The 21,026-nt window shown below is 36.9% G+C and overlaps 2 protein-coding genes across 5 annotated transcripts in view; both read right to left on the bottom strand.

Annotated features, from left to right (window-relative positions):
* The window catches only part of kcnq3 (potassium voltage-gated channel, KQT-like subfamily, member 3), a 43,362-nt gene extending 30,271 nt beyond the window's left edge, over nucleotides 1-13,091 (bottom strand). Inside the window, exons 1-2 of one of the 3 annotated variants that reach the window (XM_053487263.1) lie at nucleotides 13,022-13,091; nucleotides 12,313-12,767 (exon numbers count right to left, since the gene is read on the bottom strand). In XM_053487263.1, the coding sequence (XP_053343238.1) occupies nucleotides 12,313-12,620 (308 nt within the window). In that variant the 5' untranslated portion in view covers nucleotides 12,621-12,767; nucleotides 13,022-13,091. Of the gene's footprint in view, nucleotides 1-12,312; nucleotides 12,897-12,917 lie in introns of those variants that run through there. The other 2 variants (XM_053487262.1, XM_053487261.1) reach the window with 2 other exon arrangements.
* A 5,460-nt stretch (nucleotides 13,092-18,551) lies between these two features.
* dnaaf11 (dynein axonemal assembly factor 11) overlaps nucleotides 18,552-21,026 on the bottom strand; it is a 32,326-nt gene continuing 29,851 nt past the window's right edge. Inside the window, exon 13 of one of the 2 annotated variants that reach the window (XM_053486931.1) lies at nucleotides 18,552-19,006. In XM_053486931.1, the coding sequence (XP_053342906.1) occupies nucleotides 18,814-19,006 (193 nt within the window). In that variant the 3' untranslated portion in view covers nucleotides 18,552-18,813. Of the gene's footprint in view, nucleotides 19,007-19,367; nucleotides 19,435-21,026 lie in introns of those variants that run through there. The other variant, XM_053486932.1, reaches the window with a different exon arrangement.

Genomic DNA, 21,026 nt, shown 5'->3' with positions numbered 1-21,026 from the left:
CCATTTGCGAACTAAAACTGTTTGGCTAGTTTAAGGCTGCATATTTTTTATTCAAATTATTTTGTCTGCCAAAAACTGTGCAAGTGTTCAGTCTCAACCCATGCATGGACCCCTGTGTGGTGCAACAAAAAAGCATTTGTCGTCTCATCTGGAGAGTGACACTGTGAATCCCAACCGAGCAGATCGTCTGTATTTTTGGGAAGTGGGTGTACTGGGTAGCATGTTTGCATTTTGATTATAGCAACAACAGATTATGGTTTCTAACAATGATGGCAGATAGTGCTGTTGATAAAACAATTACTTAAATTCTTGTTGTACAGAATTTTTTTTTTTTTAAAGTAACGTAAACATAGCTATTCAAGCTCGCTAAATGTAAGAATTTGAGTTAGATGATCATATAACAGCTAACTTTCCAACTTTAAACTGTGAGTTAGATTAATGACTTCGTTTGCATCATGTTCACTTAATAATCTGAGTTTTCTTAACTTAGTTTTTTTACAGTGTTCCTCAAATTCCCTAAAATTCTATAAAAATGTGTCACATACTAACCCTAGTCCTTAGTTAATCTTAAACTACATTATTATTTAGCATAATTTATTTCAAAGCCATGAAAATATTATTAAAATATTGTTGCAAGCAACAATGAGCAGGCCAAGCACCTATCACCACCCCGCTGCACCAAAAAGACAATGGGCCCACCAGATACATACATTTAAAGGGGACATACCCATACCATTATAAGATAATTTTAGAAAAGGGGGGAATTTTCAGCATAAGTTTGAGGCATCGTCATGGCTGACCCGTTTGAGAAATCAAAAATCCCTCTACAATTTTGTCAAAAATCAAACATCCCTCTACAATTTTGTCTCACCTACTGTATGTGACATTGGTCTGGTTTGGTGGCGATCGCATAAACTTCCTTGGAAAAGTGTATAAAATTCCCAATAGGTGCATTTTGCAAATGAAATAACTGACTCTCTGTTGAGTTGAACCCATGACATGCAATAAGCTTTAATGTGTCCTGGGTTTCGTGTGCATACATGCAAGTATGTTTGAGCTATGCAGCAAAATCTCGTGCCACGCCCGGGTCTAAGTCCCCTACATACAAACATTAGAAATACGAACTTTCGAAGATACGGACTAAGCGCAAAATGCATAAAGTGAGCATGTTCACTCACAAAAGTTAGATCACATGTCAGGCATACAGTGTGCAGGATGTCTGGAAGCAATCATAAAAGCAGCAGTGATGAAGCCGGTACTGCTTAAAAGTGCCAAGCAATAACAAAAGAGACAAAAGTGAAAACACTGTACCTAAACAATGTCTGTTGAACTTACAAACAAATTGGCCTTACAAACAAGCTCTTGGAATGGAACTCGTTTATATGTTGGGGACTTACGTACTGTACTTGATTGACCATTATTATAACTGGTGTTGGAGAGACTAATGAAGCAGCTTTGCTTATCTGTTTGAATACAATAACAGTTAAAGAATTAAGGAAACTGAAATGGCTTGAAATGATAATGCAAAAAAAGATCATTTATAAGACTTTCAATTAAATATAACATTTCAATATTCACCATAAATTTAAATTTGAAAAAGCTCGCGCTTGTCAGATTGTATAAATATTAAGAAAAACATGAAAAGCAGCTCTTATTTTAATAAAACCTCAGTTTCTGCTGATTTAGAATGCAGTTCTATAATGCACAATCTGCTAATTTATTTCCTATTACCTCTCTCTCTGCAATCACTTTTCTCTCTCTCTAGCGTTCTTTGTGTGTGCGTGTGTGTTAAAAGTCTGTTCTTATCTAGTAGACTTATCAAGTGGGTTGTGGAATTCAATAACATGTGCAATTCAGTGTGAAAGCTTCTATTACAGCTCATACTGAACACATTTAATTCAGATATTGTACCCCGGCACAGTTTCTATGGTAACACTGAAAAACAAGGCTGAAGTTATTGCAGTTACATTTCTCTCTCTCTCTCTTTTTGTCTGTCTCGTTCTCTCAGTCTGATCTTCTAGCCCTATACACAAACACACAATCAGACATCATTATCATGAAGGACAATGAATATAGCACACTCTAAATATGTGCACGACTTAATAGACTCCCTTTTTAGTTTTGTTACATAGTAAGAGAATTTATTCGATTTAAGCTATATGGAAAGCATTACCAAATTTAGACAAAAATATTATACTTCACTTAGACACATAAATAAAAAGATAGTGAATTATAAGACAAGTATATATTCTAGCCCTACCTCACCACATACACATCATTTTGTGTAGGATGAATTATTTTGCTCTCTTTTAGCCGAAGATCTTATTTGGAACAGTTGCCCAGCAACAGACAACTCACTGTACTATCCATCCAAAGGAAAAAAAATCTCTTTCGCTCTCTCTCTCTCTCTCTCTCTCTCTCACACACACACACACACACACACACACATACACAGTACACACTGCAGAGACAAAAAAAAACATAAATATCTAAATGTTATGTGTCCTCATGACCATGTATGTTTGTCAAAGGGCACTGAAACAGCCCTCCTCCACTCCAAATGGAAATGTTACTGTGGCAACATGTCACATGACTCGGATTCATAAGCCTGAAAAACTACAGTGTGTGTGTGTGTGTGTGTGTTTTAGAGAGAGAGAGAGAGAGAGAGGTCAAAGTGTAAGGCTAGAGTTAATCTCATGAATTGAATCACAATTCTGATTAAAAACAAGTCCTGCAGGACACATTATACAGTATGCATCTCTAGCTTTTTTTTGGAGTATGCTGTGCTCAGTCAGAGTGGTAACAACTTAATGTTGGATTAATGCAAGACTTGATTGGTTTCTGTGTGTGTGTGTGTGTGCGTGTGTGTGTGTGTGTGTGTGTGTGTGTGTGTGTGTGTGTGTTTTAATATGAGATTCAGTATTCCCTCTATAACATTTTTCAGGCAGGGTGGAAATAGGATGGTAGAGGTTTGTCTTACACAAGACATTTAGTTGGTGATTTGGGCCAGGGGTAGCTTAGTGGTTAAGGCATTGGACTACGGTTCAGAAGATCCCAGGTTCAAACCCCACAACCACCAAGTTGCCACTGTGAGCAAGTCCCTTAACCCTCAACTGCTCAGATGTGTAATGAGATAATAAAAAAAATGTAAGTCACTCTGGATAAGAGCGTCTGCCAAATGCCTAAATGTAATTTACCAGTGGTGTCAAAAGTATTCACATCCATTACTTCAGTTGAAGTATCAAGTAAAAGTACTGGTTTTTAAAACTACTTAAAGTGTAAAAGTAAGCATTAAGGATAAAAGCTTAGGCTGTGCCACGGGCCTATATACTGCACCAACACCTCATAAAAAAAAAAAGAAAAATGTGGTGTTGTTATTTTGTTGTATTTTTTAATGGTCATAGTGATTTGGGATACTGTATATGGCATTTGAAAAATAATGCATTTTAGTACAATGCAAATACATTAAAGAACCATATATGTCTACTACTGAGCATAAACATGTTTTATGGAGAAGAAGATATGATAACTAGTTGCCTATAAGTATTTTAATGGTGCAAAAAGTCAAATTACAGTGGCATGTCATCGGTAACCTTTATTGGAATGTAAATGTACATCCAAGCTTAGCTGCAGGAATCTGTGAGGGCAACATACGAGAGAATTAGTGCACCCAGGGCAGGCTTAGTAACAATTACCCTTGTATGGTTGTCTACAATAAACATTAGTGCTGTCAGAATAAATGATTAATCCAAGTGATTAATCAAAAAAATAAAAAAATAAATAAATATATATATATATATATATATATATATATATACTCAGCAAAACGTCCTCTGACTTTCAACTGTTTTTACTTTCAGTAAACTTAATGTGTAAATATTTGTATGAACACTAAAATAGACCATAAGACATAAACAAAAGTACAAAAGTACCAGTCAGTATCTGGTGGCCACCAGCTGCTTACTGCCGTGCATCTCCTCCTCATGGACTGCCTATTGCGGACAGTCTGAGCACTGATGGAGGGATTGTGTGTTCCTGGTGTGACTTGGGCAGTTGTTGTGGCCATCCTGTACCTGTCACGCAGGTGTGATATTCGGATGTACCGATCCTGTGCAGGTGTTGTTACACGTGGTCTTCCACTGCGAGGATGATCAGCTGTCCTTCCTGTCTCCCTGTAGCGCCGTCTTAGGCGTCTCACAGTGCAGACATGGCAATTTATTGCCCTAGCCACATCAGCAGTCCTCATGCCTCCCTGCAGCATGCCTAATGCACGTTCACGCAGATGAGCAGGGACCCTGGGCATCTTTCTTTGGGTGTTTTTCACAGTCGGTAGACAAGTCTCTTTAGTGTCCTGCGTTTTTAGAAATGTGACCTTAAATGCCTACTTTCTGTAAGCTGTTAAGGTCTTAACGACCATTCCACAGGTGCATGTTAATTAATTGATTATGGTTAATTGAACATGCATGGAAAACATTGTTTAAACCCTTTACAATGAAGATCTGTAAAGTTATTTGGATTTTTACAACATTATTGTTGAAATACACAGTCCTGAAAAAGGGACGTTTCTTTTTTTTTTGCTGAGTATATATATATATATATATATATATATATATATATATATATATCATTCCTGTTACCTTCCTGTTATGTCCATAGTCTCTATTATGGACATCTTCTACTATGGACATCTTCGTGTACTTATCACAACCGAAAATGCTATTTTATTTAAACGTTCTTGCTGGAGTGTGTGGCATGACGTCATGTGCGGGTTCGATGGATCACGTACCAACCAACAGGGTGTCGGAATGGTATGTTTATACTTTTCAAATCAATCAAATCAACTTCAATCAAATTCGTTCCATCTGGCGGCGCAATTTATCCGTTTTTTTTTTTGTTTGTTTGTTTTTTTGAATGACAAACTGAAATAAAAAAGGAGTAACAAGGCTATTTTAAAAATGTAAGGAGTAGAAGTAAAAAGTCGGCTTAAAAATAATTACTCCAGTATATATTTTATAGAAGTATAGATACCCAAAATTTCTACTTAAGTAAGGTAACAAAGTATTTGTGTTTCATTACTTGACACCTCTGTTATTAACTAGAGGCTACATGCGGCTCCGCTTGCATGCAGATCCTGAGACATTTGTGCTACAAATACCTATGAATGGAGTGTGTGGTCGATTCGCTGTCATTCCTCACGCTGCTTCAATTTTTTTGCACATTGTAAGCGCCGTTGCTGTAGATATATACAGTACATATTTATTTTTACTTAACTGACTGGCTTTTATTTATACATGCTGATGGGCTGTACACTGGTATACTTTACTGATACAAGAAGGTATGTATTCCTATCTAATAAGGGTGTCTATACTTTTGTCTTTCCTCTTTAAAAACACAAAGTGATTATGTTTTCAAATTATTGTGAATGAGAATTTTCAGGCTATTTTCCTCTTTGATTGGTTCATACCAACGTAAGAAGCTTTGAATGTCAAACAAACATTGATCTGCATTTCAACTTCATCGCGGTGGGCTGTTGTTAGCATTATCTCCAAAATAGCAAGTTAGCGTAGGGAGACAAAAACCATGTCTGGATACGTGATTCTAGACTGTGGTTTTATTCTGACAGTATAGATGGAAATTCTTCAAGAGACAATATTAATTAATTATACATTACCTTAGCAATTATATGCTGCACTGCTCATTACTGAGCAGAATAAGTTTAGAAAGGTATGTAATCAGGGCCGCATCATAACAACTACTTCTTGTTCGTGACGCACATTCAGCTCTTAGAAGGTGCCACCGTGGGCATTATTTGTAGCCAATTTCTTAAATTCTGACTGCTACAGTTTATTGGATGGTATTTATTCATTTTTAAAAGGTGTCCAGTCATGTAGGCAGGGGTCTCTTTGGCATGGTGGCCAAACAAACAGAGATTAATAGAGTTCATTTCTGAAACTCTAAACTCCATCCATTCAAAAAGGTCACAGACAAGGTCATGTGAAGGGTGAGGGATGACCCTGTGGCTTAAGAATGCTGGGTAATGTCATTTTTAAATTGGAAACCCAAAATAATTCCCAAAGGCCATTATACACTACATGTATGTGTATGCTGACTTGGCATGCTTGCACACAGGGTGTTGGGGATTAGTTGCTGTTTGTGGATTTGCATAGAAATTGAGTTCACTATCTCTCCAATGACCCCCCACACACACCACAAGGTTCAGAAGGCCCCACAACTGAGTCATCACATGGATTTCTCCAAATCCCCTGTAGTGACATTTTTACAGGAATTCTAAAAGAGAATGCATGTTGCATCTGGTAATATGTGTACCATGACCAGAGCAAATAGTTGTTTATGTTATGTTGTCTCTTTTGTAAAAAAAAAAAAAAAAAACGTAGATACGTTCCCTGTTTATTTAAAATGTCAATCTGTTCTGTCCCAGCTAATTAGGCTAATTAGGTCTCTAAGTTAGCTAGTTCCTTTTTTGTTCATTTATTTTGTTAACTTATGTTATCATGTCAATCTGTTTTGTTTCAGCTAGCCAGCTAATTTGGATTCTTAGTTAGCTAGATAGTCTTAGTTAGAAATTCTTAGTTAGCTAGATAGTCTTCTGTCAGTTTATGTTGCATTTAGCACCTTGGTCCTGGAGGAACGTTGTTTCATTTCATTGTGTACCAACTGTATATAGTTAAAGTGACAATAAAACCTCTTGACTTGACTTGACTTGACTTGAAATAGGTGTACCTTAGGGATTTTTAATTTAAATGTTTTATTTATTTATTTATTTATTTATTTATTTTTATCTCTGGGCACATCTAAAGGTTGTCCAGTCAAAACCTGATCATTTTACATCAATGAATCCTAACAAATAACAATGAGTCTTATCATGTTAAGTAACAGAGAATTGAAATGAAAGATTCATACATATGCAGTAAGTAACTAAAGGATTTGCCCTTTACATTCAGTTTCAGCAGTGGTGCAAGCAAAAAAGCATGAGAGTGATCTGACATCTTCGGTTGATCTCATACACTTTTGTTTTATACAGTTGCCATTATATAAATGCTGATATATTGGCTGACCTTTAACAGAATATCAGGCTATGGAATTAAACCATTATAAAAACATCCATCCAACCATTTATCTGGATAAGAGCTTTGCATGAAATTCTTATCCAAAGGTTCTCTGCTTTATCTACATTACAACTTGCTTAGATTTTTTTTAGTTTCTAGAAATTAGAACATGGCACCTTTCATTGCAGACATACCCATTTTGGGATGAGCAAAAGTAATGGAACAGTAAGGTAAATAACACTTACTTTATGGTTGAACATCTATTGCTTGCAGGTGATTTAGGGCAGAAATATACTGACTTTTAACTATGTACATGCATTATGGCTGCCTCACACATCTTGCTTTTGTTTTGTGTATAGCTTGTGCACCTCTTTAGAAATTAATGCAAAATGCTCATATGCACCCACAAGATGCATAGAAGACAGTAGAAGATGCACAAAAACAGTAGAAGTAGTGGATTCTTTTTGCTTTTAGGAGCAAATTATTAGCTAAGTTTGTCTATTAATAATAATTATGGTGGATGACATAACAGAGATATGTGCTGCTTATGAAAAAATGTAGATTTTGCTTTATTTAATTTTAAATTAAATTTTAAACTCTTGTATTTAAAGTTATTTTGTATTGTTTAAATGCTGGCCTTAGTTTTGCAAAAAATAATGGCATAAGGAATAAGCTACATTTAATTGATTAATAAATTTTTAAAGGTTTAAAATTGTAACAAAATCTGGGAAAATGTTATATCAAATCGTGATACTTATAAAATCGTGATATCTTTAGAATAGCAACTTTAATCGTATCGGCACCTAGGTTTTGTGATAATATCGTATTGGGTGGTGACTGGTGATTCCCATCCCCATAGGAAAGTGAACAAATATATCAGTTGAGTATGCAAACAGCAAGTATAAATGACATGGATGGGGGCATGTCCTCCCTTTCGTCATCTTTAGGAGGTGAAATACATGGTCCGCAGTTGGGGTATGGGCTGGTGATTCAGTTCTACTTTTTCTCTATATTAAATCTTTTGTTGTGTTGTAAATGTGTTTTTGGTTACCTGTCTTAATGCATGATTCTCCCAATTTGTTTGGTTGCATTTTTTTTTAATTAGAAGCCTTTCTATCATGTGATCATGTGATACATCATTAATAAGGATTAGTGAACCTATTGCAGATGCCCATGCAACCACAGACCATGACACTACCAATCCTACCGATCCTTTTTATCTACACACAGAGGTATCTCCCCATTTGCTATAAGATAATCTTGGTTCCAGATTTTTTCTTGCTCATTTCTGCATTTCTTTGCAGATACTTCTTTTCTGATTCTAACCGCTGTTTGGTGGCCTGCATCTTGTGACCTCCAATGTACTCTATATTACTGCTTTTCTCATCTTCCTTGAGCAGTCTATTATGGTACCTTCACTTCTGCCCTATAGACCCTATAAAGGATGTCACTGACTGTTGTTTTTGGGTTTTTGTTTAGAGCCCTCATAATGTTTCTGCTGTTGTTGTTTTTCTTGTCCAACCTGACTGAGGTCTGATTTGTTAATAGATCAGTGGTTTCTTTCTTTTTCAGAACATTACAAATTGTTGTATGCCTAGTGCTTGTTCAATATCTTGGATAATTTTTTCCTCTTTTCTTAGCTGTAGAATTGCTTTCTGCTTTGCTTTGTTTTCAGCTCTTTGGTCTTCATCTTGGTTTCTCCATTTTAACACCAAATGGAGGGGAAATCAAGAGCTCAAATCAAAACTAGACATTCAGAGCTATAATTTATTAAATCAATCAATCTAACAGCAGCAGACAGCAAGACACGTCTGCCAGGCACATGTTTCAAGACTTTTCAACATAAACCATTTGAAAAAAGTGAGAATGTAAGACTTTGCTAGTAGAAAGTTTTGGCTAGTTTCTGGTTTCTACTGATTAGTCATTAATAAGTACTTATTATAAAAGAGTCATAGTTAACCAATAGTTCTGCAGAGACTGAGTAATTACTGCTTAAGTTTCAGTTAATTACTACCTAACTAATTGTGAACTGCTATTAACATACAAACTGAGTAATTAACAAGTAATCTTGGCATTTTATAGAAATAAGACAGATGAACTATTGGTTTCTAAGGAAAGAACTACTCATTTGCTTAACCGTAGTTATCTGTTAGTTATTGAACAGTATTAAGAGAGAGACACAGAGAGAGAGAGAGAGAGAGAGAGAGAGAGAGAGAGAGACCAGGAAAGAGAGGGCAGAGCGGCAGTAACAAATTACTGAGAGACAAGAAACAGACTGAGCTGATAAAACAGTTATTGCAATATTTGGATTATTTATTATGTATGTTAGACCGCTAGCTAGTATGTTTAACTGGTAAAGAAGCCTAATTGACATGTTGTGCATTAGTACTAGGTAGCTGTTTTTAAATTCAACAATAAGATTTGTTTTAATTGCAGTGCAAACAGTTCTCTATGTGATTATTGGTAACAAACAGCATTAACAAGCATTCTAATAGATTATATGGGTAAATACCCATTATATGCTGAGTGCACTACCCAATTTTGTAAATACCACATTGTTCAAAATGTGGCTAATATACATCATAAAACTATTGCAATAGTATGTTTACTAGCAACATATTTGCTGGATTATCATACAGTGCATCTAAAAACAATAATATTGTAAAACGTTTTTTGTAATTTAATTAAAAACACATATTCTAGATTCATTACACATAACATAAAATATTTCAAACCCTTTTTTGATATAATTAAATTTTTGTGGCTTACATGTCATAAAAATTGTGGTAGGAAAAAATGGATAAGCAACAGAGATGCCTGCAGTCTTAAGAAGACTGTCAAGCAAAGCTGATTCAAGTGAATTTGAGCTTCACAAGAAGTATGGTGACGATGTAGTCAGTGCATCAAGAGCAACCACTCACACAGAATCCAAGTTGCTTGAGATCTACTGTGAAGTTTCCACAGTCATTTATAATATGGGGTCACATTTTATCTGCCAGTGTTGGTCTACTATGTTTTATCTAGTACAAAGTCAACGCAGCCATCTAACAGGAGATTTTAGGAGATTTCAGGAAATTCTGTCTGCTGACAAGCCTTATGGAAATGCTAATTTCCTGTTCCAGCAGGACTTAGCATCTTGATTGACAACTAAATATTGATACAAATTAAATATTAGAAATATTTAAATAGTTCACTTTACATGTAACAAATCTACACTACATGAGTTTTACTTTTTTAAAATAAAATTTCAGGTTTTCCACTATATTGCACTTTATGAAATGCCCCATATGTATGACTGATGAGTGGAAAGGTGTTTATATCAAGAGGACCACCACTAATTTTTATAGTAACATAAAATAAATAAAATAATATATTTGGAGAGCATTACTTTAGGCACATAGCTGTGCTGATTTTTACTTGCTGACCACCCTCCCACACACACACACACACACACACACACACACACACACACACACACAATTCAGTACTTCATTATATAATTTCCATTGATTTTAGAGAGAATTAACTGCAGCTAAGATTGGTTAAAAGTGTTGTTGCAAATCTGGAGTCCACACAAACAGTCTATATAAAAAGCCTTATTAGAAACCAAGAGACTACAAGTTTGCACACACATTAGTTACATTCACAAGCATCCTAGGCAGCAAACTCTGTACATCATCACGAATGTCTCAAAGCTTGAATGTGAGGGGAAATAGAGGACCTGAATAACAGCCTGTTTCCTCCTAGAGATTACATGCCTACATGTGTAAATGGGTATAGTGATGAGCATGTTAAGAAGACATACTATGTATAAACAGGTTTGAGGGAAAATGAAATTTATTAGGTTATTTAAATTAAAATAAAAATTCTACTTCTATAAATTAATAACTTCTAAGATACAGGCTTAGAAGATTGAAAGAGTGTGTGTGCTGTGTTAGTTAAATTGTGTGTTTCTGGCTTAGGGTCAAACCATTTTGAAATCTTCAGCTCTCTCACCCTCTGTAATGAAGCTCTTCTAATTAACCAGAGCACACATGCATTTAGGCCCCCAGTGTGTGTGTGTGTGTGTGTGTGTGTGTTGTGTGTATGTGTGTGAATTTATTAAAAGGGTCACTTACATAATTTTGTTTTTCATGCTGTTGTCTCTTTACAGCCCATTAACACGCATTAATTGACATTCTCTCTCTCTCTCTCTCTCTCTCTCTCTCTCTTTCACACACATAGCTACATCAAATAGCCATAACATTAAAACCACTGACAGGTGAAGTGAATAGCATTGATTATGTTATTACAACAGCACTTGTGAGTAGCTGAGTTATATTAGGGAACAGGTGAACAGTCAGATCTCTAAAATGTAAGAAGCAAAAAAATGGGTCTCTTGTGGACTGTTCCTGAATGTAGTGGGTAATACCCATCAAAGTGTTCCAAGAAAGGTGAACTAGTGAACTGGTGACGACAGTCTCTTTGAGAAAAATAATGTGACCTGCCACATTGCAAGAGAATTGTTCCGGAATGGTTTGAGGAACAGAACAAATAGCTCAGTGTGTTCACTTGCCCTCCAAATTCCACAGATTTCAATCCAGTCGAGCATTTGTGGGATGAAACTGGGCAAATCTGCTGCTCAGTGCCTTGGTGCCAGATGTCATTGACATAACAGAGCTGTTTTGGTGACACAAGGGGGACCTTTTTTTGGCTGATCTGTGTACATAAATGCAAGAAATCAACTCTGCTTAGGTTTTCATTTCAGCACCACGGATAGCGATTAGGCTACAGCGCATAAGTTTTATTAGCTTGTGTTATTTAGATGATGTTTTGATATCTCATCTTGCGATTATTTTCCAGTTTAACATTAGTTAAATATTAACTTTAACTACTTTCAGTTCCTTTACAGCAACCTTCAATGGTCCAGCGTGGACTCTTATTACTTAGGTTTTCATTTTATAATAGAATTTCTGTGGATAGTCCTTTTAGAAAAATAGAGATAAAACTTTGGCTAAGTCAACTGATTAAAAGAAATGTCTGTTATACCAAATTCAGAACTTTAAAACTTTAATTAAGATAGAGATTTGTGGGAACTCAGAGACAGGCAAGCGCTTAGAGTACCTGGAAGTACATGAGACTAATCGTATGGTAAGGCACTATCTCACCCCTTATCGCTCGATCAAGTTACAGGATCATTACGGCATTAAGGTGCAGAAAGCTTTGATGTGTCTGTGTGCGCGCTTCTGACATTGAGAGTACTTACACAAACGCGTGGTAGAGCAGCGCCCATCCCCGGGGTCTCTCGAGTGCATCGTAGATGAGATTCTGGATGCGCCGTTTCCGGATGTTGTTCCTCTTCACGGGCCGCGTGTAACCTATAGGCGTTTTGGCCAAAAGGCCAAAGTTCTGCGAGCCCCGTTTAAATTCCGCTTGCCGCGCCGAGGTGGCGAGCAGCAGCGCGCCGTCCCGCTCGTGGCTCGTGCATGTCTCGAGCTCACCGGCCACCGCGTCTTTCCGCCGCTCGCATGAGTCCTGGGCGCCGTTAGCGCCATTTCTCGACCTGAGCCCCATGTTTACTGCTGTCGAGCGTCGGCGGCGCGCGTATGCAAGTGCATAATGAGGCGCATGCCATGATCCGAGCAGGAGGGCGCGAGCCCCTTTATTTGCGGTTGCTCATTTCAGGATCCCGATGAAGGAGAGCTGCGTGATGCTGATCGGCTGAGAACAGAAAAAGCGAACGCTTGTCAATCACCCCCGAACCCACACAGACAAGCGGACAGGCAGCTGAGCTGATGGGGGGGAAAGCACACCTTAATACTACACTACATTCGCGAGACTGCAACAAAGAAAAAAAAAACATGAACTCACACACGGCCGCAAGGAACAATGAGCCGAACGCGGAGACAAAGATCGGTGTCACAAATATTCGTTACCAACGCATAATACACAAAGACACACGCTGAACATACTACCGAGATCGAAACGCAGCCGCTCCCGATGAAGCATGTCTCTTAAATTTCACCTCCGTCACGCGCCACTAGTGCTGAAACAGACGCACGACAAGGAGGGATCGGTGGGAGAGGCGCGAGACATGGAACGTCACGTGGCACTCTTCTGACGTACGTTTCTATGTAGTCCAAGCCGCGTATGACTACTACAAATGAGAGGGTTGTTCACATTCTCTGCCGGGTTTTTCTGTGATGAATGGACAGAGGGGGTGATTGAACCTTCATAACATTGTCTGCTATAATGATATGACGTATAATAAAATATTATGAAGTCTGATGAGTCTGATGTCAGGGGAAGAAGGGATGTGCACCAAGTGATGCACCCATTAGACATAGCGATCTGGAGGACGTGTTATGATCTGGACTTGCCCCAGATCGTCAGGTCTAGGCAATAAAGGGAAGGCAGCTGACTACCTGAATGTACTGAATCCGACCTATTTTTTTTCTTTACTTATGGGATGGGTATTTTTCAGAATGCCCAGATTTATTAGGTTTCAATTGTGAAAGAGTGGTTTTGAGCTCAATTCCCATTCCCACACATAAGTTGGCCACTGCAGAGTCTTGACCTTAACCCATTTGAAAGTCTTTGGGATGTGCTGGAGAAGATTGTATAGTGTGATTTGACTCTTCCATCAGCAAAACAAGATCTCAGCCGCAACTAATTTGCTTTTAATGCAACTTTTGCTTTTCTTTTTGTCCATGCAGGATAGAAAACATATCACTGATATTATTTTAATATCAAACCACAAATAAACTTATTATACAGTACACTTACTGGACATTTCATTAGGTATACCTGTTTAATTGTTTGTTAAAGCAAATATCTGATCAGCCAATTACATGGCAGCAGCATAATGCATTTAGACATGTCGACATGGTCAAGACAATCTGCTTAGGTGGAGATGGTTGTTGGTAGACTATTTCTAAACGCTGATATACTGGGATTTTTTTTACGCACAACCACAAAGGGTTTACAGAGAATGGTCCTAAAAAAGATATCCAGTAAGGATCAGTTCTCTGGGTGAAAAGGCCTTGTTAATGCCAGAGGTCAGAGGAGAATGAGCAGACTATTTGAAGCTAATAGAAAGGCAAAAATAACATCAACTAATAAGAGAAATCCTGAGCTACAATTCAAATCTGTTCAACAAAATAGAACAAGAGAAGATTGAAAAATGTCACCTGGTCTGATGAGTCTTGATTTCTGCTGCAACATTTAGGTAATGGTAAGGTTAGAATTTTGTATAACAACATGAAAGCATGGCTCTATCAACATTTCAGTTTGGTGGTGTAATGGTGTAGTGGATATTATCTTGGAACACTTTGGGCCCCATAAAACTGGTTTCTTGAATATGACAATGAGTTCGCTGTACTAAAATGCCAGATTTACCTAATCTCAATCCAATAGAGCACTTTTGGGATGAAGATTCACATCCATGGATGTGCAGCTGACAAATCTTCAGCAAAGGAATGTCTCCAGCAACTTATTGAATCTATGCTGTGAAGAATTAAGCCAGTTCTGAATGCAAAAGCGGGTCCAACCCAATACTAGCAAGGTGTATGCAAGGTGGCTGAAAAGTGTAGTGTATTTCAATTAACCTGTTGTTTAGTCAGACATGGAGAACTCCATGTGTCACATAAAAGACTTTCTAAGTCATTGTCAGTCATAAAAGAATTGAGGCTGACTCACAGACTGTGTAGGTTTTGCCAAAGATTAACAAATAAAAGCACAAATCTTTTTTTTTCTCTACATTTGTTCTCCAGCAAAAAAAAAAGAAATAAAAAAATAAAAATTCCTGATTTCTTATTCTTTTGCATGTTTGTCACACGTAAATGTTTCTGCTCATCAAAAACCGTTAACTGTTAGTCAAAGATAACATAATTGAACACGAAATGCAGTTTTTAAATGATGGTTTTTATTATTTAGGGAGAAAAAAATCCAAACCTACATGGCCCTGTGTGAAAAAGTGATTGCCCCCCTTGTTAAAAAATAACTTAACTGTGGTTTATCACACCTGAGTTCAATTTCTGTGGTCACCCCCAGGCCTGATTACTGCCACACCTGTTTCAATCAAGAAATCACTTAAATAGGAGCTACCTGACACAGAGAAGTAGACCAAAAGCACCTCAAAAGCGAGACATCATGCCAAGATCCAAAGAAATTCAGGAACAAATGAGAACAAAAGTAATTGAGATCTATTAGTCTGGTAAAGGTTATAAAGCCATTTCTAAAGCTTTGGGACTCCAGCGAACCACAGTGAGAGCCATTATCCACAAATGGCAAAAAACATGGAACAGTGGTGAACCGGCCGACCAAAATTACCCCAAGACAGAGACAACTCATCCGAGAGGCCACAAAAGATCCCAGGACAACATCTAAAGAACTGCAGGCCTCACTTGCCTTAATTAAGGTCAGTGTTCACGACTCCACCAAAAGAAAGAGACTGGGCAAAAACGGCCTGCATGGCAGATTTCCAAGGTGCAAACCACTTTTAAGCAAAAAGAACATTAAGGCTTAATTTTGCTAAAAAACATCTCAATGATTGCCAAGACTTTTGGGAAAATACCTTGTGGACCGACGAGACAAAAATTAAACTTTTATTAAATTAAATTAAACTCTCCGTTAAATCTGGCGTAAAAGTAACACAGCATTTCAGAAAAAGAACATCATACCAACAGTAAAATATGGTGGTGGTAGTGTGATGGTCTGGGGTTGTTTTGCTGATTTAGGACCTGGAAGGCTTGCTGTGATAGATGGAACCATGAATTCTACTGTCTACCAAAAAATCCTAAAGAAGAATGTCAGTCCATCTGTTCATCAACTCAAGCTGAAGCGATCTTGGGTGCTGCAGCAGGACAATGACCCAAAACACACCAGCAAATCCACCTCTGAATGGCTGAAGAAAAACAAAATGAAGACTTTGGAGTGGCCTAGTCAAAGTCCTGACCTGAATCCTATTGAGATGTTGTGGCATGACCTTAAAAAGGTGGTTCATGCTAGAAAACCCCGAAATAAAGCTGAATTACAACAATTCTGCAAAGATAAGTAGGCCAAAATTCCTCCAGAGTGCTGTAAAAAACTCGTTGAAAGTTATCGCAATCGCTTGATTGCAGTTATTGCTGCTAAGGGTGGCCCAACCAGTTATTAGGTTCAGGGGGCAATTATTTTTTCACACAGGGCCATGTAGGTTTGGATTTTTTTTCTCCCTAAATAATAAAAACCATCATTTAAAAGCTGCATTTTGTGTTTACTTGTGTTATCTTTGACTAATAGTTAAATGTGTTTGATAATCAGAAACATTTTGTGTGACAAACATGCAAAAGAATAAGAAATCAGGAAGGGGGCAAATAGTTTTTCACACCACTGTGTGTATATATATATATATATATATATATATATATATATATATATGTGTGTATATATATATATATATATGTATACACACAGTACTATATATATATATATATATATATATATATATATATATATATATATATACACACAGTACTATATATACTATACTATAGTACTGTGCAAAAGTCTTAGGCACTATATTATATGCTGTACCAATTTTGTTATATACGTTTATCATGTCTGCATAATTATGTACAAAATCTTTCAGTATTTCCATATATAACTTAAAAATTATTAAATAAACAACATTTCAGGAAAATAAATGCATGGCTGTAAAGAAAAGAATACATACTGTAGTACAAGACAGACCAGTTTTCAGATGGAAAATAACCCGAATTTACACTCCTGGGATTTACATAAAAATAGAAAGGAGTCAGTGTGACAAGTTACCAAAAGAACTCATATTCTCCAGCAAGCTCAGTAAAACCTAACATCAAGCAAAAGATGCTTTTGAAAACCTTTCTGCATAAAATAAACTTCTATAAGAGCAATAAAAGTAAATAAAGAGTAACAAAAAAATGTCAATATTTGGAGTAAAAACTCATTGTTTAAAATCAGAAGTTTTAGACATAGATTTGTGCAGTTTTATAAGAAACTTATATGAATTGTATAAGACATCAATGGCTTATACATACATTTATTCTCTTCCACTGTTACTTTATACACTCCCCAGAGTTCCCCTCTACACACTCTTTACACTTTGGGACATAATTAACACAGGTGGAAAGAGTGAATTGAAACAACATGTAGGGTTGCCTCGCTTCAAGCTGTACTTATTTGTGCCGTCATCTGACCATCAGACTCTATGCCATGTACCTGTAAATAAAAATGCGAGCATGCATTTCCTATGTAAGCACAAGGAAAAGTAGATCCAAGAGTTAACTAACAAAACATGCAATCCAAAACAATTACAAGCATATACAGAAATAACAGTAATATTGATTTCATGTTGAAATTGCATTAAATGAGCAATTTTAATATTTGCATTATCTTCATTTTTTAAATAAAATACAATCACTCAAAGTGTTTATTATCGCGCTGTCTGTTATTAACTATATCTTTCTCCGTTTTCTTCTTTCCTCCTCTACCCCTGTACATGTCTGTTGGGAAAAGCCTTTTACTTTTACAGACTGGTTGCAGGAGAGCGTGTGTATGTATTTGTGTGTGTGTGTCTGAGAGAGAGAGAGAGAGAGAGAGAGAGAGAAGGGGGTCTGTTTTGTGTGCGTGCGTGTGTGTGTGAGAGGGAGAGAGATACAGACGGAGGAAGATTTCATCAATATTTGATGATAATTTACACACTGCCCGAGTGTAACTTTGTCTTCTGTTTCATAACCTACACGCCTGTGTTGACTGGGTTATTCTAGGGAACTCACACTAAATAGAGAGATGCAATCTCTGCTATGGGAATATCTCGCTGCTCTCAACGTAGGTGTGGTTCTAACACAAGGCAAGATAAGCTCCCCTTTCTCACACACACACACACACACACACACACTGCTCTGGGTTTTTCTCACAATGGTCGACTAGTCTGTGCAGTTCACATGTTTTATCACAGACATCTAATAGAAGATAGACAAGTTATACTGTCTAGAGCTCACTGTGTATGTAGTGGACATGAGCAGAAAAAGGGGAGTTTATTTAGGCACAACAGGGTCTAGATAAAACACAGATCCCACTGTATACAAAATGTCTTTGGATAGGGCAGATAAAATAACCTAAGATGGGAAAATCCTGAAATAATGAAAGACAAAGTGAAATGCTAAATGCTATAAGCATCAGTTCAGATTTGGATTCCGAAGCCATGGAATGGGGAACAGAAAAGATGAATGTAAATAATTCAGATTGGCTAATTGCTCAGTGACATTGCCATGTTTTATTCATCTGACATTATCTCACTGACCCAGAAAAACTACTAGAAAACTCCTTAAATCTTCTTCAAGATTCTTCCAGTGTTAACCCAAGATCAACCAGTTAAAGAGACTTCTGCTCACTGGTGTAAAATCAATAGAGATCCTGATTGGCTTTCATTCTATCACCCCTTTCAACTCCTACCTATTCTGATCCCTACAGTATGTGAAATAACACAAAAAATGCTGGAGATATTTGAATTACAAACTTGAATGAACAAAATTGGAGTATGTTTGACTCTAGATGTCACATATGTAAACATAATTAAACACATAAACACCTGACCTTTACGTCATGGACTTACATCAATGTATCTCCAAGTTTGGAAAACTTGCTTTTGATTTGCTTACAAATCTTGGTGAGCTAGCTCAGGTGTTTTTGATAATGGAAATTGCAGGGCCTGAAGCCTTTCTTATTCTTCCTCTCTTTGTGTTTCTCACAAAAGAGGGGGCACTTCAGGGTCATCCACAAAGTCTTTAGAGATAGGCTTCTCTTGTACTGAAAAAGGCCAGGAAAGCTGCAGCGGGCCATGGGTGGTAGTGTTGTCTTCCTTAGGGACAATGTTGGCAAGTTGTACAGCAAAGCTTTTGGTGGGGTCAACTTCTAATTTCTGACAATCAGAAATCACCCTGTAGAAAGCAGAGAAAGTTTTTTTTAAGAAAAAAACTTAATTAGACTGGTTGGTCACGTGTTAAACTTGCCGGATAACAAAATGCCACATTAATTAACACAGGATAGGGCTATATTAAACTACACACAAATTAATAGCTGAAACATTTGTAGTTTTATTTGGAGATAGTTTATGTTAACAACAAAGTATTGTAAAGGTGGTAACATTATACCTGTTGTGCTCCGATACCCATCTATTTTATTCTGCCTAGAGCCTCCATTTTCTATTTTTAATGATATCCCTGATGTGGGCATGGTGTCTCTCTGGTTGTTGGCTTTTGAAATAAATCAGCAAGAATTAAATTATATCTGTTGTTAGACCTTAGCTTACTTCCTGAGCCAATCTCGCACTGGTACGCACACACACATGAACGTGATGTGTTACGATCTGTTGGATCAGACATAAAATTTATTATAGTTTTTTTATTTACCCAGAGTTCAACATTATTCAAACAAATATAATGTTATTATTCAATTAAATGCATTGTTTATTTAGATATTAATATAGCAAAATAAATAAATTAATAAACTTATAATAAAAAAATTATATATTAATTATTATATAAATGTAATTATTATATTATATGTAACAGGTTTAACCCTTTTTTGCACGGACAGCACCATAAAGCACGGACACGAGGCGATGTGATGCGCCCCAGAAACTTGAAAAAGGAGACCAGAATGCATTCCTTTGATATCCGCGAGAGGACAGAGTGTAACTACAGTAACTACTTTAAGTCATCTGATTACTATTTAAATTTAAAGATATAAAGAACTTAGGTCATTCAAATTACCCAGGCAATTTGTTTCTTTTATACAAGAGTTGTTCAAGACAAACTGGGACTTTTGTTTGTGCAGAATAAAGGTTTATATTTACGAGAGTGAAAACTAGCTTTATTTCTTTTTAAAATCCCCTGCTACAGTAATGCCTTTATCCTATCGTTTCACTAGTGCTTGGATACGATCTGAACCATGTTCAGTAATACCTGCTTCACTAAAACACTGGCCTCCCAGGAACTCCTTTAATGGCCCAAACATGTGAAAATCTTTTAGAACAAGGTCAGGACCATACGTGGGATGTAGCAATGACCCTCTATGTTATAATAAAAATCAAATAAAGACAAAGCATAAGAAAAATATTTAGTAATAGTGTGAATTAAATCAAGGATTAAATCAGTTTAGTTATAACTCTGCAACCTCCTCTGTAATAATAATGATAATGATAATGTTAATAATAATTATTGTTTTATTATTTTTATTATTCTATACATTATGTTTCAGTGTTCTGTTTAGGTATTTGGACTTTTATTTTGATGCTATTTTTACACAGGAAGTAGGAGAATGCGGAAGTGATTTAGACCACATGGTGAATTTGCATGGCTTGTTCCCTGATGAATGCTTTGTTAGCCCTTTGCTAAGGCATCCTGTTACTTTGTACTCATTGGTTTATGTATTCGTAGTACAGTTTCAAACCTTTTGTCATGATAAACACATTAACTTCACCCCCGGTGTCCGAAATTTATTGTGGGAAAGTGTTTAGCTTGCTGCATAACTGAGTGAGGCATTCAGTAAGGCCATTACAGTGAAAAATGACACTTTCAAAGAGCTTCAGACGACCACGCTGCACTGTCAAGCAAGGTGCCGATACCTGTAACATCTTAAGTCAAAGTGAGGTACAATGCATCCACATCAAATACGGATAATACAGATGTAGCAACCCAATCCGTGAGTTCACGTTCAAGTAGATCGTCTTTAAAATCAAGTGTCACTGGGGCAGCTGCCACCGCAGGTGCTAAAGCGGAAGCAGCTCAGGCTAGAGCCACCCTTTCAAACAAAGAGATGCAAATTAGACTAGAAAAGGCTCGTCTAAAAGCAACACTTTGTCTTAGAACAGAAATAAGAGCCAAAAGCAGTAGCTGAAGCAGTAGTAATGGAGGCCGCTGCTGTAGCCCTAAGGCTACACGAAAAGACAGCTACTAC

Source organism: Clarias gariepinus, chromosome 25 (genome assembly GCF_024256425.1).
Source record: "Clarias gariepinus isolate MV-2021 ecotype Netherlands chromosome 25, CGAR_prim_01v2, whole genome shotgun sequence".
NCBI classification, from domain to species: domain Eukaryota; kingdom Metazoa; phylum Chordata; class Actinopteri; order Siluriformes; family Clariidae; genus Clarias; species Clarias gariepinus.
The sequence above is the reverse complement of the archived record's forward strand: the minus strand, read 5'-3'. Positions and strand labels throughout refer to the sequence as shown.